The 18,701-nt window shown below is 40.9% G+C and overlaps 1 protein-coding gene across 44 annotated transcripts in view; it reads right to left on the bottom strand.

Annotated features, from left to right (window-relative positions):
- Positions 1 to 10,700: 10,700 nt before the first annotated feature.
- The window catches only part of PLCB4 (phospholipase C beta 4), a 474,866-nt gene continuing 466,865 nt past the window's right edge, over positions 10,701 to 18,701 (bottom strand). For 21 of the 44 annotated variants that reach the window (XM_060397119.1, XM_060397124.1, XM_060397117.1 and 18 more), the window contains 2 exons: positions 18,102 to 18,159; positions 10,701 to 17,663 (listed from right to left, as the gene is read on the bottom strand). In XM_060397119.1, the coding sequence (XP_060253102.1) occupies positions 17,328 to 17,663; positions 18,102 to 18,159 (394 nt within the window). In that variant the 3' untranslated portion in view covers positions 10,701 to 17,327. The remainder of the gene's footprint in view (positions 17,664 to 18,101; positions 18,160 to 18,701) is intronic. The other 23 variants (XM_060397137.1, XM_060397141.1, XM_060397143.1 and 20 more) reach the window with 2 other exon arrangements.

Genomic DNA, 18,701 nt, shown 5'->3' with positions numbered 1-18,701 from the left:
GAGTCGGACACGTCTGAAGCGACTTAGCAGCAGCAGCAGGGGAAGAGGCAAACTTGAACCAAAACCAAATGCTGATATTGATATTTCAATGATATTCTTTAGGTAATAGATAGGAATTCAGGCTTTACAAGCCAAAGAGTAATATGATCAGAGCTTCCATTTGGGGAGATTAATCTACATGTAGAAGGGATTTGAGGGGAAAAGAAATTCAATAAGAAGTTACTAAAATTCTGAGTGCTGAAATGAGAAGAGTTGTCAGGGAGAAGGGAACCTACAAGGCAAGGTAGAAGTCATGGGTTTTATCAACAGATTGGGTGTGGAAGCAAATGAAATGGTGCAGATACAAGATGGCCCTGGGGTTTAGCACCTGTTACAGACTGTTAAACAAGGGGGACAGATGGAGGAAGGGTCTTGATTTTTTGATCAATTACATATAATGTGGACTTGGGCCATTTGTTGAACTGAAAATCTCTTAGAAGTAGCAGTGCTTAAGAAAAGTAAGGTCAAGGCTCAAGTTATGGATCTCAGAATTATATGAAGAGAAGTAGAAACTGAAAACACGTGACTGAGTGAAATATCTAAAGGAAAACACATTCTTTGAATTGATGATGAACCCAGGAGGCTCAACACTAAATTTCAAACCTAATAGCATGTGTTCCTTATTTTAGGTTTTCTGTTTCTCTTGTGCTCTATCATTAAAAATTAGCCCTCCCCCATTAAGACCTTGGTGTTTGGGTAGCTTGAATGGTATTTTTGAAATACTGTGTATTTCATGGATTCCAAGATGTACATATTTATCCACATTTTGACATCGCTGAAATTCAGATGTGTCATAACCACTGGGTGGTGTGTCATAGTCTAACTGGCATCATGCTTTCATTCTTTGTAGTACCTAAAATAATGGTGCATGTTATAATTAACGGTATCTTAGAAAGGCAATGCCAAAGAACACTTAAACTACTACACAATTGCACTCATCTTACAGGCTAGTAATGCTCAAAATTCTCCAAGCCAGGCTTCAACAGTACGTGAACCGTGAACTTCTAGATGTTCAAGTTGGTTTTAGAAAAGGCAGGGGAACCAGAGATCGAATTGCCAACATCTGCTGGATCATTGAAAAAGCAAAAGAGTTGCAGAAAAACATCTACTTCTGCTTTATTGACTATGCCAAAGCCTTTGACTGTGTGGATCACAACAAACTGTGGAAAATCCTTCAAGAGATGGGAATTCCAAACCATCTGCCTCTTGAGAAATCTGTATGCAGGTCAGGAAGCAACAGTTAGAACTGGACATAGAACAACAGACTGGTTCCAAATTGGGAAAGGAGTATGTCAAGGCTGTATATTGTCACCCTGCTTATTTAACTTCTATGCAGAGTACATCAAGAGAAACGCTGGGCTGGAAGAAGAAGCACAAGCTGGAATCAAGATTGCCAGGAGAAATATCAATAACCTCAGATATGCAGATGACACCACCCTTATGGCAGAAAGTGAAGAGGAACTAAAAAGCCTCTTGATGAAAGTGAAAGAGGAGAGTGAAAAAGTTGGCTTAAAGCTCAACATTCAGAAAACTAAGATCATGGCATCTGGTCCCATCAGTTCATGGCAAATAGATGGGGAAACAGTGGAAACAGTGGCTGAGTTTATTTTTCTGGGCTCCAAAATCACTGCAGATGGTGACTTCAGCCATGAAATTGAAAGACACTTACTACCTGGAAGAAAAGTTATGACCAACCTAGACAGCATATTGGAGAAGGCAATGGCATCCTACTCCAGTACTCTTGCCTGGAAAATCCCATGGATGGTGGGGTGCAGTCCATGGGGTCGCGAAGAGTCAGACAGAACTGGGCAACTTCACTTTCAGTTTTCACTTTCATGTGTTGGAGAAGGAAATGGCAACCAACTCCAGTGTTCTTGCCTGGGGGATCCCAGGGACAGGGGAGCCTGGTGGACTGCCATCTATGGGATCGCAGAGTCAGACATGACTGAAGTGACTTAGCAGCAGCAGCAGCAGACAGCATATTAAAAAGCCGAGACATAGTTTTGGAAGTTTTGGCCACAGCAATCAGAGCAGAAAAAGAAATAAAAGGAATCCAAATTGGAAAAGAAGAAGTAAGACTTTCACTGTTTGCAGATGACATGATCCTCTACATAGAAAACCCTAAAGACTCCACCAGAAAATTACTAGAGCTAATCAATGAATATACTAAAGTTGTAGGATATAAAATCAACACACAGAAATCCCTTGCATTCCTATACACTAATAATGAGAAAGTAGAAAAGAAATTAAGGAAACAATTCCATTCACCATTGCAACGAAAAGAATAAAATACTTAGGAATATATCTACCTAAAGAAACTAAAGACCTATACATAGAAAACTATAAAACACTGGTGAAAGAAATCAAAGAGGACACTAATAGATGGAGAAATATACCATGTTCATGGGTCGGAAGAATCAATATAGTGAAAATGAGTATACTACCCAAAGCAATTTACAAATTCAATGCAATCCCTATTAAGCTATCAGCCATATTTTTCACAGAACTAGAACAAATAATTTCAAGATTTGTATGGAAATACAAAAAACCTAGACTAGCCAAAGCAGTCTTGAGAAGGAAGAATGGAACTGGAGGAATCAACTTGCCTGACTTCAGGCTCTACTACAAAGCCACAGTCATCAAGACAGTATGGTACTGGCACAAAGACAGACATATAGATCAATGGAACAAAATAGAAAGCCCAGAGATAAATCCACACACCTATGGACACCTTATCTTTGACAAAGGAGGCAAGAATATACAATGGAGTAAAGACAATCTCTTTAACAAGTGGTGCTGGGAAAACTGGTAACCACTTGTAAAAGAATGAAACTAGATCACTTTCTAACACCATACACAAAAATAAACTCAAAATGGATTAAAGATCTAAATGTAAGACCAGAAACTATAAAACTCCTAGAGGAGAACATAGGCAAAACACTCTCAGACATAAATCACAGCAGGATCCTCTATGATCCACCTCCCAGAATTCTGGAAATAAAAGTAAAAATAAACAAATGGGATCTAATTAAAATTAAAAGCTTCTGCACAACAAAGGAAAATATAAGCAAGGTGAAAAGACAGCCTTCTGAATGGGAGAAAATAATAGCAAATGAAGCAACTGACAAACAACTAATCTCAAAAATATACAAGCAACTTATGCAGCTCAATTCCAGAAAAATAAACGACCAATCAAAAAATGGGCCAAAGAACTAAATAGACATTTCTCCAAAGAAGACATATGGATGGCTAACAAACACATCAAAAGATGCTCAACATCACTCATTATTAGAGAAATGCAAATCAAAACCACAATGAGGTACCACTTCACACCAGTCAGAATGGCTGCGATCCAAAAATCTGCAAGCAATAAATGCTGGAGAGGGTGTGGAGAAAAGGGAACCCTCCTACACTGTTGGTGGGAATGCAAACTAGTACAGCCACTTTGGAGAACAGTGTGGAGATTCCTTAAAAAATTGCAAATAGAACTCCCTTATGACCCAGCAATCCCACTGCTGGGCATACACACCGAGGAAACCAGAATTGAAAGAGACACATGTACTCCAGTGTTCATCGCAGCACTGTTTATAATAGCCAGGACATGGAAACAACCTAGATGTCCAGCAGCAGACGAATGGATAAGAAAGCTGTGGTACATATACACAATGGAGTATTACTCGGCTGTTAAAAGGAATACATTTGAATCAGTTCTGATGAGATGGATGAAACTGGAGCCGATTATACAGAGTGAAGTAAGCCAGAAAGAAAAACACCAATACAGTATACTAACACATATATATGGAATTTAGAAAGATGGCAATGATGACCCTGTATGCAAGACAGCAAAAAAGACACAGATGTGTATAACAGACTTTTGGACTCAGAGGGAGAGGGAGAGGGTTGGATGATTTGGGAGAATGGCATTGTAACATGTATACTATCATGTAAGAATAGAATCGCCAGTCTATGTCTGACGCAGGATACAGCATGCTTGGGGCTGGTGCATGGGGATGACCCAGAGAGATGTTATGGGGAGGGAGGTGGGAGGGGGGTTCATGTTTGGGATCCCATGAACACCTGTGGTGGATTCATGTCAATGTATGGCAAAACCAATACAGTATTGTAAAGCAAAATAAAGTAAAAAAATAAAAATAAATAAAAAGCCAAGACATTACTTTGCCAACAATGGTCCATGTAGTCAAGGCTTTGGTTTTTCCAGTGGTCATGTATGGATGTGAGTTGGAAAGAAAGCTGAGCACTGAAGAATTGATGCTTTTTTAAAAAAATGATGAGTGCTGCTGCTGCTAAGTCGCTTCAGTCGTGTCCAACTCAGTGTGACCCCATCGACGGCAGCCCACCAGGCTCCTCTGTCCCTGGGATTCTCCAGGCAAGAACACTGGAGTGCGTTGCCTTTGCCTTCTCCAATGCATGAAAGTGAAAAGTGAAAGTGAAAAGTGAAAGTGAAGTTGCTCAGTCGTGTCTGACTCTTCGTGACCCCATGGACTGTAGCCTACTAGGCTCCTCCGTCCATGGGATTTTCCAGGCGAGAGTACTGGAGTGGGTTGCCATTGCCTTCTCCGTAAATGACAGAGTAAGCTTTATTAAACAGACAGTCACCAAAAGAGTCATAGAATTAATAGATGACCCCTTCACAGTAAAATAAATTATATTCCCCAAGAAGATATAAATTCTAAATTTTAAATCTGGATGAATTGGTGCTTTTGAACTCTGGTGTTGGAGAAGACTCTTGTGAGTCCCTTGGACTCCAAGGAGATCCAACCAGTCCATCCTAAAGGAAATCAGTACTGAATATTCATTGGAAGGACTGATGCTTAAGCTGAAACTCCAATACTTTGGCTACCTGATGTGAAGAACTAACTCATTGGAAAAGACCCTGATGCTGGGAAAGACTGAAGGTGGGAGGAGAAGGGGACAACAGAGGATGAGATGGTTGAATATCATCACCGACTCAATGGACAAGAGTTTGAGTAAACTCCGGGAGTTGGTGATGGACAGGGAGGCCTGGCGTGTTGCGATTCATGGAGTCGCAGAGAGTTGGACACGACTGAGAGACTGAACTGAACTGGATTTGATGAAATATTGCACTTACTAATGGGTTTCTCTATCTTGTCAATCTGGTTTATTTTCCATGAAGCCTTTTATCCCTTCCCCAAAGGGGAAGAACAGTCTAGGGAAGAAGTACAGTCCAATATACGGCTTCCCTGGTGGCTCAGAGACTGCCTACATTGTGTGAGACCTGGGTTCAATACCTGGGTTGGGAGGATCCCCTGGAGAAAGAAATGGCAACCTACTCTAGTGTTGTTGCCTGGAAAATCCCATGGACAGAGAAGGCTGGCAGGCTATTTGAGCATTCCAGTCACGTATGTACAGTTGAATATCCTTTCAAGGCTGATAGGAGGAAGTAAAGTAAGAATTGAGGCAAGTGTCTTGATCCCCAGATTGGAACCAACAGTCCTAAGGGACTGAGAAGCAGGATGTAGTATCTTCACTATAAACTTGCTTCTTGGGGCATAGATTTAGAAACTGGCAAGCCTCCTTAAGCAACCTGCCATGGAGCAACATGGCACTAGCAGCTAACAAATGGCCAGAGGAGGCATCTGCACGGATAATCTGAGCTAGGACCTCTGTCCTCTCCCTGCTGCCAAATCCAGACTTTCTCTGTGTTCCACAAGAAAACTGGAGAAAAACTGAGTCCAGGGTGAAAACTCTTTTGAGCAGAGGCCCTGAGACACTAGAATGAAAGGATCCACCTTGCAGGACTGAGGTCCAGGGCAGTTAGGACCACACAGTAGGGGTAACCAGATGCTCCTCCCCACTGCCAGGAGGACACGCGAGCTTCCATTTGCACCCAGAAGTCATCTTGGAAGGGAAGCAGGGAGACTTCCTTAAGGGGAAGGAACTCTAACTGGGAGACTGACTAACAGGGAGACTCAGTAATTGAATATACCTCTGAAATAAGTGTTTGTCTTTTTAAGTTTGAAGAGACCGAGTAACTGTAATTGCCAAGAGTTTTTGTCCTCTATAATAAATGAGAATGTAGGATCTGAGTGCAACACGAGCTTACAATTGAAAGTAAACCCATCTTTTTGTTGAACTGTGTGTACATGTTTAATCCTATTACAATGGATTCTTCTGGGAATGCATGTGTGCCTGCTAAGTCATTTCAGTTGTGTCTGACTCTTGGCAACCCCATGGACTATAACCCACCAGGCTCCTCTGTCCATGGGATTCTCCAGGCAAGAATACTGGAGTAGGTTGCTGTCCCCTTCTCCAAGGGATCTTCCCAATTCAGGCATTGAACCAGCATCTCTTAGGTACATCTCCTGCGTTGGCAGTCAGGTTCTTTACCACTAGCACCACCTGGGAAGTCCTCTTCTGGGAGACAGATATCTCAAATAATGAAAGTAAAGCTGGTTAGAGAGAAAACTGGCTCTGAGTTTAAGCTGGAAGATGGAAATATTTATGGCAGTGTAGGAGGATGAAAAGCCAGAGAAGAAATGATCAGAAAAACGGGAAAAGTAGGAGTAATCTTTCAGGAGCAGAGCAGAGAGGGGTGAGTGATGGATTCAGTCAAGTGCTACAGAACAGTGAGCTCAGCTGAGTGCTGAGAGGGAGCTATTTGATTTCATGAGAGAGCGCCATTTGAAATCTTTCAAAACTGGCCATCCAGTTGTACCATAATAATAGCCATAATTTTACATGAGATGTTAGTGTGGAAAAATATTTACTCAAACTCTCAGTTGAGTTCAGTCGCTCAGTCGTGTCCGACTCTTCACAACCCCATGAATCGCAACACGCCAGGCCTCCCTGTCCATCACCATCTCCCGGAGTTCACTCAGATTCATGTCCATCAATTCCGTGATGCCATCCAGCCATCTCATCCTCAGTCGTCCCCTTCTCCTCCTGTCCCCAATCCCTCCCAGCATCAAAGTCTTTTCCAATGAGTCAACTCTTCACATGAGGTGACCAAAGTACTGGAGTTTCAGCTTTAGCATCATTCCTTCCAAAGAAATCCCAGGGTTACCTCCTTCAGAATGGATTGGTTGGATCTCCTTGCAATCCAAGGGACTCTCAAGAGTCTTCTCCAACACCACAGTTCAAAAGCATGAATTCTTCAGCGCTCACTCAGCCTTCTTCAGAGTCCAACTCTCACATTCATACATGACCACAGGAAAAACCATAGCCTTGACTAGACAGACCTTAGTTGGCAAAGTAATGTCTCTGCTTTTGAATACGCTATCTAGGTTGGTCATAACTTTTCTTCCAAGGAATAAGCGTCTTTAATTTCATGGCTGCAGTCACCATCTGCAGTGATTTTGGAGCCCCCCAAAATAAAGTCTGATGCTGTTTCTACTGTTTCCCCATCTATTTCCCATGAAGTGATGAGACCAGATGCCATGATTTTAATTTTCTGAATGTTGAGCTTTAAGCCAACTTTTTCACTCTCCTCGTTCACTCTCATCAAGACACTTTTTAGTTCCTCTTCACTTTCTGCCATAAGGGTGGTGTCATCTGCATATCTGAGGTTATTGATATTTCTCCCGGCAATCTTGATTCCAGCTTGTGATTCTTCCAGTTCAGCGTTTCTCATGATGTACTCTGCATAGAAGTTAAATAAGCAGGGTGACAATATACAGCCTTGATGTATTTCTTTTCCTATTTGGAACCAGTCTGTTGTTCCATGTCCAGTTCTAACTTGTGCTATCTGACCTGCATACAGATTTCTCGAGAGGCAGGTCAGGTGGTCTGGTATTCCGATCTCTTTCAGATTTTCCACAGTTTATTGTGAGCCACACAGTCAAAGGCTTTGGCATAGTCAATAAAGCAGAAATAGATGTTTTTCTGGAACTCTCTTGCTTTTCCATGATCCAGCGGATGTTGGCAATTTGATCTCTGGTTCCTCTGCCTTTTCTAAAACCAGCTTGAACATCAGGGAGTTCATGGTTCACGTATTGCTGAGGCCTGGCTTGGAGAATTTTGAGCATTACTTTACTAGCGTGTGAGATGACTGCAATTATGCAGTAGTTTGAGCATTCTTTGGCATTGCCTTTCTTTGGGATTGGAAGAAAACTGACCTTTTCCAGTCCTGGGGCCACTGCTGAGTTTTCCAAATTTGCTGGCATATTGAGTGCAGCACTTTCACAGCATCATCTTTCAGGATTTGAAAGAGCTCAACTGGAATTCCATCATCTCCTCTAGCTTTGTTCATAGTGATGCTTTCGAAGGCCCACTTGACTTCACATTCCAAGATGTCTGGCTCTAGATGAGTGATCACATCATCATGATTATCTGGGTCATGAAGATCTTTTTTGTACAGTTCTTCCATGTATTCTTGCCACCTCTTCTTAATATCTTCTGCTTCTGTTAGGTCCATACCATTTCTGTCCTTTATCGAGCCCATCTTTGCATGAAATATTCCCTTGATATGTCTAATTTTCTTGAAGAGATCTCTAGTCTTTCCCATTCTGTTGTTTTCCTCGATTTCTTTGCATTGATCACTGAAGAAGGCTGTCTTATCTCTTCTTGCTATTCTTTGGAACTCTGCATTCAGATGCTTATATCTTCCCTTTCTCCTTTGCTTTTCACCTCTCTTCTTTTCACAGCTATTTGTAAGGCCTCCCCAGACAGCCATATTGCTTTTTTGCATTTCTTTTCCATGGGGATGGTCTTGATCCCTGTCTCCTGGACAGTGTCATGAACCTCATTCCATAGTTCATCAGGCACTCTATCTTTCAGATCTAGGCCCTTAAATCTATTTCTCACTTCCACTGTATAATCATAAGGGATTTGATTAAGGTCATGACTGAATGGTCTAGCAGTTTTCCCTACTTTCTTCAATTTGAGTCTGAATGTGGTAATAAGGAGTTCATGATCTGAGCCACAGTCAGCTCCTGGTCTTCTTTTCATTGACTGTATAGAGCTTCTCCATCTTTGGCTGCAAAGAATATAATCAATCTGATTTCGGTGTTGACCATCTGGTGATGTCGATGTGTAGAGTCTTCTCTTGTGTTGTTGGAAGAGGGTGTTTGCTATGACCAGTGCATTTTCTTGGCAAAACTCTATTAGTCTTTGCCCTGCTTCATTCCGCATTCCAAGGCCAAATTTGCCTGTTACTCCAGGTGTTTCTTGCCTTCCTACTTTTGCATTCCAGTCCCCTAGAATGAAAAGGACATCTTTTTGGGTGTTAGTTCTAAAAGATCTTGTAGGTTTTCATAAAACTGTTCAACTTCAGTTTCTTCAGTGTTACTGGTTAGGGCATAAACTTGGATAACTGAGATATTGAATGGTTTGCCTTGGAGACGAACAGAGATCATTCTGTTGTTTTTGAGATTGCATCCAAGTACTGCATTTTGGACTCTTTTGTTGACCATGATGGCTACTCCATTTCTTCTGAGGGATTCCTGCCCACAGTAGTAGATATAATGGTCATCTGAGTTAAATTCACCCATTCCAGTCCATTTTAGTTCACTGATTCCTAGAATGTCAACGTTCACTCTTGCCATCTCTTGTTTGACCACTTCCAATTTGCCTTGATTCATGGACCTGACATTCCAGGTTCCTATGCAATATTGCTCTTTACAGCATCAGGCCTTGCTTCTATCACCAGTCACATCCACAACTGGGTATTGTTTTTGCTTTGGCTCCATCCCTTCATTCTTTCTGGAATTCTTTATTTCTCCACTGATCTCCAGTAGCATATTGGGCACCTAATGACCTGGGGACTTCCTCTTTTGGTATCCTATCATTTTGCCTTTTCATGCTGTTCATGGGGTTCTCAAGGCAAGAATACTGAAGTGGCTAGCCATTCCCTTCTCCAGTGGACCACATTCTGTCAGACCTCTCCACCATGACCCGCCCATCTTGGGTTGCCCTGAAGGCATGGCTTGGTTTCACTGAGTTAGACAAGGCTGTGGTCCTATGATTAGATTGACTAGTTTTCTGTGAGTATGGTTTCAGTATGTCTGCCCTCTGATGCCCTCTTGCAACATCTACCATCTTACTTGGGTTTCTCTTACGTTGGGCGTGGGGTATCTCTTCTAGCCTGCTCCAGCAAAGCACAGCCACTGCTCCTTAACCTTGGATGAGGGGTATCTCCTTACCGCCACTGTTCCTGACCTTCAACGTGGGATAGCTCCTCTAGGCCTTCCTGTGCCACCACTCCTCGGGTTGCTCCTCCCGGCCGCCGGCCCTGGCCTCGGGCGTGGGTGGCTCCTCCCAGCTGCTGCCCCTTGCCTTGGGCTCGGCCTAGAGTGCCAGGCTGCGATGGCACAGGAACGGCAAGAGGAGCTACCCCGTGTCCGAGGTCAGTGGAGGCCGGGAGAAGACACCCGGCGGCTGGGAGGAGACACCCCGCGTCCGAGGCCAGTGGTGGTGACTCAAACTCTACTGTCTTACAAATAAAGAAATCTGTAACCAGAGAATTTCAAAAGAAGCCAGTTCAAATGACAACTGTGAGAAAAAGGAAAAACAAGTACTTTACATTGGGAGTCAACCAGTCAAACAGTCTTTTTATGTCAGGAGAAAAATGTGTTGGGGGCAGGCATAAACCCCCCTCTAAGAACAATGAAGAGATTATTTAGGAAACAGAGAAAGTACACGGGAAGGCATCCTGACGAGCAAACACTCTGACAGATGTTGGATGTGTTTTCATTTTTTTATTAGAGAAGTTGGAAGCTTACTTTCGGTATTGATGGTAACATAATTCTCTGTTTTACTCAGAGGAACACACAGAATCAATCTGTACAAGCATATACAACAATCTGGTTGGTGGTTGGTGCCCTAAATCAGTGATCTGATTAGTTCTCGAGTGCAGTTTCCATGCGCTCCTCTGGGCATTGGGGCACAGCTCCATCCCAGGAGGGACTTTTCCATGCACTGTCTGCAACACAACTACAACAGGCTTAACGACCATGCAGATTAACACTGTAGCAAATTGTTTCGATATTTAACAGACATAAAAAGATTATTTCCTGATATGAAATTCTGAAAATCTGCATAAATATTTTTTGTGTAAAATTAAATTAGTTATGTATTTTTTTTTGAAACTAGAACTTGAAGTATCAAGAATGCCCACATAGTTCATATACACATATATATAGACTTTTTCATTATGCTAAAAGTCTTGAGAGTCAAATTATATTCTGTGCCATACAGTTACTTAACCAGTATGTATTTGCATTAGGTTAACTGTGTACGGATTAGTCATAATTGGTGCTTGTGTATCATGCAAAGATAGTTCTAGTATTCCTGTTCACTAATCTTGTCATGTGGCAATACTTAACATGATTTTGCTCTCTGACAGTGTGAATTAGGAGCATAAATACTTTTTACATGGTCACATTTACAAACAGTTGCCAATAACCACTTCACAATCTTCATGGTGTAAGAGTGAGCTGTAGTAATCTAGGGTCAGCAGAAGCAATTCCTAGGAAGCAATGTCAGATGTCAGCTTCTTAAACGTGCCTGAGAGTTCTCCTTGTGAGCACAGCAGGTTTTGGCACAAGGACACAGTTCTATTTTTCTGTTGTTCTAACCATTTCCGTGACTGTTATAGGAAGTTAGCTTTGTATGGCATGGTGGAGACATGGCACTTACTGATGAGGTAACTCATGTAGAAAAATCCCCCCAGTTGCTGTCTAGCAGATCACCACTGCTGCTATTAATCTGTAGACAGTTTCCTCCCCCCTCCCCAGTGCATGTGCTTGCTACGACATGGCTAATGCACTACTTTTGCTGCTGCTCAAACATGTCTTAACGCATCACAAAGCAGAGTTTTTAACACCAAGCTCATTTACTTGTGATGATGTTTTCTGGCAAACATGTCGAAGTGGTATGATCAACAGGTAAACTCTGACTTACTGGAGTCGCAATTTGGGGGGATTTGTAACTACTTTTGGTTGAGCAAGGAAATTTAGTATTCAGAATGTTTAAGAGAAGTAAGTCTCTGTGGTTTCAGGTGACCTTTTGTCTACATGAAAAGGAAATGCAGAAGACATCAGCTTTCCTCCATGGAATCTGTTCAGAAGCTGGGGACTGCTCTTTGATGTGGTGGTTCTCTGGGTTCAGTTTGTGTCCTGGAGTTTCACACAACTGTTGCTGGTCTGCGGTCCATCTCGGCTTCCAATTTCACCATCTGCTGCATCTCCTTCGCCTGTAACATCAGAAACAAGACCTTACATGTTGAAATCCTCTCCTGAAGACATGCAGCAAAACCCCACCTCTCTTTTCCCTCGAATTTGATGCTTGTCACTGTTTCCTGGGTACTTAAAAGTGTGGTCCACAGACCAGCAGCATCAGCATTGCCTGGGATCTTGTGGGAAATGCAGAATCTGGGACTCCACCCCCACCCTACTGACCCAGAGTCTGCATTTTAGTAAGATCCCCAGGGAAGTTTTATGTATGTTAAAGTCTGGGAAGGAATGGTCCACACAGTACCAGGAAAACAACTGGAAAAGAAGCTACACCTGTCACTTGTAGATTACGTCATTTCTAACTGTTTGATTTAGTTTCCACAGACTGACATGCCTTGATGGTGTGTAGATAATTTGATCACTTTTAGAATAAGCATTGCTTATGTACAATTTATTCCTCAAATAGCTTGAAATTTAATGAAAAGTGACTGTCTAAGAATCTCACGGATGGGAAAGCTTGGGTGGAAGCCTATCATGTTAGATTGGTTGGAGTATGCTGCGGGCAGAACGTCACATGCATACGTAGGGTTCTTGGAAGGCTACTGTGCAAAAAAATCTCCTTACAGGCTCTCACTTCTCTGGAGCGATTCAGCTTTTACAGTCTACCCCAGGAAGTAAGCTACAGTGAATTGAATCTCATGAATTAAGGCTGTCAAGAAGACAACCAGCTGATTTGAGAGGTGGAAAGGTGTCTGATGGGGACAGGTTCTGGTGACAAGTCACTGCCTGGCAATATAGGGAAAAATCAATTGTTTCATTTTAAGCTTTACTTTCCAACGATGTGCTTTTTTTCGAACCCAACACATGTATCTTTTGGAGAAAAAGCATTCCTGTCCTCTTTCAGTGACACATCACTTTGAAATAAAGGACATTTAAAAATGGAAACATGGATATATAAAGATATAACTTGGAGGAGGACCCTGATGAGCTCTGATGTTACTATTCGTGTCGACTTAGGTATTCCAACTAAATGGAAGGTCAGTGGGAGGATTTAGTCAACTTTGCCGATCATACTATGAGCATCAAAATGTACCAAATGAAGTTTTGCTATGAAATTAGTTTAACCCACAGACCACAGAGTGATCTCCTTCTTATTGTTATTTTTAGACTGTGGCTTTAAATTCCATTTTGGTGAGGATGGATATAAAAACACCAAATATAGTAACTTTCTGCGTACATTTGGGATGGATGGCTCCCACTCCCCAGATCTTTTTTTTTAATGCCTGAAACATACTAATGCTTTAATAGAAGAATGAAGAAATGGAGAAAATACACGAACATGAAACTGTGACACAAACAGTATTTATAAGAGATGACAGTGAAATATCAGCACTGGAAATTAAATATTTTATGTTCAGTAAATAGTAATAAAGGATTCCCTCTGCTTCTTTCCCTCTAGCATTAAGGACAATATTGAACATGGTGTAGAGAGAAGGATCCTATTAACAGTACAGGAGGATTCCAAGAGCCAGGTTCTCATATGAGCAGGGTGACCACTCATGCTCACTTGTTAGGACGGTTCCAATTCATGCCGATGGTCCTGGCTATTATGAACAACGTCCCCTTTCACTTTCAAAGCTATTCTGTTTGAATGATAAATTATATGGTTACCGTATGTATAAGGGGTGATTAGGTTTTCTGGCAGACTGGTTCTAACAGAAAGCATGACAAGAGTCTTTGTACAATGATGCTGTATAATGTGTTTGCATGCAGACCATAACTCTCTGTTACTAAAAACCACCAATCAACTTTTACTGGGTACTTTAAAAATTAATGGCAGTCATATTAATGTTTGTGAAAGATCTGACTCTGTGACCCAGTTTCAGCTGTGATTGATCCAAAGGACCACTGTATATCACTTCTTCCAGTGACTGGGTATGTCTTCATCAGCATGAGATTCCTAGGTCTGCAACTGGAAAGGATGCTAAAATGCCATCAGAAATAATTCTCTCAAGACGCTGGGCATTTCAGTTTGAATTGTACATCAGAAATCCAAGCATCAAATAGTCAAACTTTTCAATCACACCCTTGCGATCTTAACTAGTCAAGAGCAGATGTGAATCATCAAAGCAGCGAGAATACGAGCGCAGTTGAGCAGGAAGGCAATATCTTGCTTATCAGAATTTTCAGTCCTACCTTGAGTTTGGGACACTGCATGACAGGATTTCAAAAGCTGTTTGTACAAAAATAGTAATGTCAAAATTGAGTCATACATACAAAACAAAGAAAATAAATGAATACTGAAGTGAATTTGAAAAATGAATGCAAAACCATATACATAAAAGCAAAAGGCTAAGGATAAAACATGTATAGAACCATCAGCAACAAACTTACCCCAGGCTGACCTCAACAGAAACAAAAGAACAAAAGCGACCAATGCCTCTCAGCCCAGACTGCAGCTCTCCCATGGGGTGAGACCCTCACCTCTCCTCATTACATGACAGGACTGATGACAAAACCAACTTTTAAAACTTGAGTATGACAGTAATGGAGCATTTCATGTTTGCAATGGTGCATGTCAAGACAGATGAGCTCATGTATGGCTGGGAGGTCTATGGGAAATAGTAGGGAAAAAAAAAATCCCCATCCTTTGGCGTTTTAAATGAATGCTTGCCAACCAAGCAGGCAAAGCCTTTCGAAATGACATAGGAGGTTAGGATCCAGAATCAGGACCCAGATAGGCTGAAACCTGAGTTGTTTCTGCCGGTGCCTCAGCACTGTCTAACTAATGAAGTAGATGATTCCAGGCTTTGCTTTGGGGCAACCAGGAAAATTTATAGGACAAGGGTTATAGGGAAGCAGTAAGAAACTTTAAAGGGAGATATTATTGCAGAATGTTAAAATTAATTTATTTTTTTATTTATTTTATTTTATTTTTTAAAGTCTTGAGGTTTAATAGCAGTTTGGGAGATTGTTATACAAGTTTGGGATTGTCTGGAGACAAGAAACTGTTTCCTGTCAATGAAATTTTGAATTGAGCTGCTTCAGTCATGTCTGACTCTTTGTGACCCCAATGGACTGTAGCCCACCAGGCTCCTCTGTCATGGGATTCCCCAGGCAAAAATACTGGAGTGGGTTGCCATGCCCTTCTCCAGGGGATCTTCCTGACCCAGGGATCAAACCTGGGTCTCCTACATCACAGGCGGATTCTTAACCACTCAGCCACCCAATAGGATATAGGGGGAGCTCTCCAAATGGTTCCAGACCTCACCTAATACGAGACAAGAAATAGAGCTGCAGCATCTTTGGCACTGTGCCAAGACAGTGTTGAGCCACACGTAGTAACTGAATTGAGAGGTATTCAATCTGTAAACTCCCCCTCCAAAAGTACACTAGAAAATCTCTGGGACTGAATTTGTTACAGAATGGGCCATATTTATAAAGCAAAGCTTAACACAGAAATTCAAGTCCAAATTGCACACTTGCGGGAAGCATCAATATACCTCGAATTTCTTTTCATGGGATCTCATTACATCTTCACCCAATCTCAAGCCTTCTTACATTCTTTCCTAAGATTCTATGACTCAAAGTATCAGGTGTGGGTGGTAGGCATTACCTGCGACCCCTTGAAAGGCATTATATGAATTTCAGAAACAAGAAGAAGTCACTATCCTCCCAATAAGATCCAATCAATACTGTTATCATTAATCCAATATTTCAGTGTAAAATCTCTGGTGCGATTTGAGTTACACATGTATTAGGATAAAAGGCCAAAATGATTTTAAAATTGTGTACTTTAGCTCTGAAACTAAAAACACTAGGTATTCTCTAGCTCTGATATATACCACTATTGTAATGATGAGCAATTTTTAGCGCATTTATATTCTTTAGTCAAACTTGTTGCTAAGCAACACAGTGATTTCTAAGTAGTTTCTTAATTTAGTTAACTGACACAGAGCTGCATCTTACCTTCATTGTGCCTTCTTTAAGGCATCCTTATCCCCACCCAGTACTGAGTCACTGAAGTGGATTCTAATGTTTAGAAATAGCAGCTATTCCCTTATCCATTCCCCTTACCCTCTAGAAACACTTTCTGAGAAATGGCTTTGACAGCAAAAAAAGATAGGTAACTTGTACCAGAAGGTGCTGTATCTAGGGATTGGTCAAATGAATGGGACCTGTGGGACAATAAACACTTATTGTCCGCCTTGGAGATCTGTGGACTATTCATGAATAGAAGCATTTGGCTGGAAAAGAAATGGGAAACATAACTTCGAAGAATGCTGATGAATAAAACTTCTATCAACCAAAAAGTAAAGGACATGAAACCAGAAGTTGGATTTATTTGTTACTCAATTGCAATACAAAAAACAAACCCTGATTTTATCGTTTTGTTTTACTTTCTCAAAGGTACTTCTTAGTCTAATTTCCAGTTAAATTTTCTTCAATGGAAGCCATTTACTCTTAAAAAAAAAAAACAAAACCTTAAATAGGATTACTTTATATGTGAAAGGGAACAGGAAAGAATAATGCAGTACAAGTACGGGTTTCAGAATTTCTTTACAGCTTCTAGACTGGAGTAAATTGCCTAGAAATAATAACTTCCAAACCAGCTACACCTGAAGAGGTGTATTTGGACTGAGATAGACTGAAATTTTAACTGCTACTGAGGGTCATCGTGCCATAGAAGCTAGAGGTATTTCCATCCAATTGAAATGAGACTGTGGATGGCCAGTGGGCTGTAGCCCAACTATCTGAACTCCATTTGAGGCAAATACACATTCATCTTGATGTTGGTATATGCCTGACAGCTACTGAATAGTTGGATTTTGGAGACCTCTTTTTATTTGTGTGTATTTTAATTTAGTGTTTAACACTAAGAGTATGGTATCCACTCACATTCAGTGGTTTGTAGAATTATGGCAGTTCATGCAATTAGGTTTGGCTTGGAAGTCCTGAGAAGGTTTTATAATTTCATTTTTAGATTGAGGTTGAAAGTAGGTGGTTTCTCATTTGCTTTTAAATACAATATCACTTGTCTCTAGGGTACAAGTGATATAACTTCACATAAAAATGGAGAAGTAACTTATAATCTGTTTTCTCCTCCTCTCAGAAATGTCCTTTTTAAAATCCCCATCATCTAATCAAATTTTGATGCTTTTTTTCTCCACAGCCACATTCCTCTCCCACTTCAAAAAAAGTACTTTCTGTTCTTTTTGGATGAAAAGGGCAAAGCACAGTAATGGCACCAAATTTTTCTAGCCACGTTCCTACGTCACTACGCCAGGCTGCTAGCTTCAGCAGGAGGGTCACTGTGGGCCATGGCATTTGCCTCCTGGATCTGGTTGGCTGCCTACATCTTTTTACGCTTTTTAAGTGAAATACCTGCTCATTCTGTTTCTCTAGGAATTCGAGGTGCTCCAGCTGGACTTTTTTCAACTGATCCATTTCTTTGGACTGCTTCATGGCGAGCTGCAAAGCAAAACAAAACGCTTCAGATCAACTTTGGGTTGTAACCTTAAAACTTATGGATGAGGGTTGGTAGTTTGCAGTTTAAGAGAAGGATATAAAAATAATTTAAAAAAGAAGAAAGAAAATAGCCTGAAAACTGGGAGAATTTAAACCCCATAATTTTTGCTGGTAAGATAGTTGCTGCCAAAATCTTAGAAAAGAAAAGAGTATTTGTGCATGATTAAAATTTGGCTTCATTTTCTGTATAAAATAGTACCAAATAATTACCTTATAGGTTTTAGTGAGAGATTAGCTTTCAGGGAGACGAGAAGAGAAGCTAGAATATTTAGCATACAGAAAAATCAAATTAGGCAAATCAGCTGGAAGTCTGAAATCTAAGCATGAGCTACTATTTAGTTTTTTTCAAAGGAAAAGTGCTAAGAAAATTATGATACTTACTCTCTTTCTTTCTTCCAGAAACTTTTTAGTGTTGCTGCTATTTAACTCCCTGACTCTCCTAAAAGCAAAGGTACAAACAACAGTTGGTATGTCACTGGATGGAATTAACTGATATTAAGTAAGAAAAATTCATAGTTCATTTAATTATTTGGATGAGATTATACTTCCTCTTCCTAATGTTTTGAGGAATTTTGAAATATACAATGTACAGAGAAAAAGAAACAAAACATCTGTGTATCCATCACTCAGACTAGTCAATATTAATAAGTTTTACCACACTTGTCTCATATTTTTAAAGGAAATAAAATTGTTGCAAACATAAACAAAGCCCCCTTTGTATTTTTTCTGGACTCCATTTCCCCTCTTTCTCTCTCTCCAGAGGTAACCACTTTCTGAATTTTGGTATTCCCATCAATCAAGATAGGCAGAAGAAACATCAACAGCCTCAGGTATGCAGATGATACCACTCTAATGGCAAAGCAAAGAGGAACTAAAGAGCCTCTTGATGAGGGTGAAGGAGGAGAGTGAAAGAGCTGGCTTAAAGCTATATATTAAAAAAACTAAGATCATGGCATCCAGCCCACTACTTCACAACAAACA

Source organism: Ovis aries, chromosome 13, assembly GCF_016772045.2.
Source record: "Ovis aries strain OAR_USU_Benz2616 breed Rambouillet chromosome 13, ARS-UI_Ramb_v3.0, whole genome shotgun sequence".
NCBI classification, from domain to species: domain Eukaryota; kingdom Metazoa; phylum Chordata; class Mammalia; order Artiodactyla; family Bovidae; genus Ovis; species Ovis aries.
The sequence above is the reverse complement of the archived record's forward strand: the minus strand, read 5'-3'. Positions and strand labels throughout refer to the sequence as shown.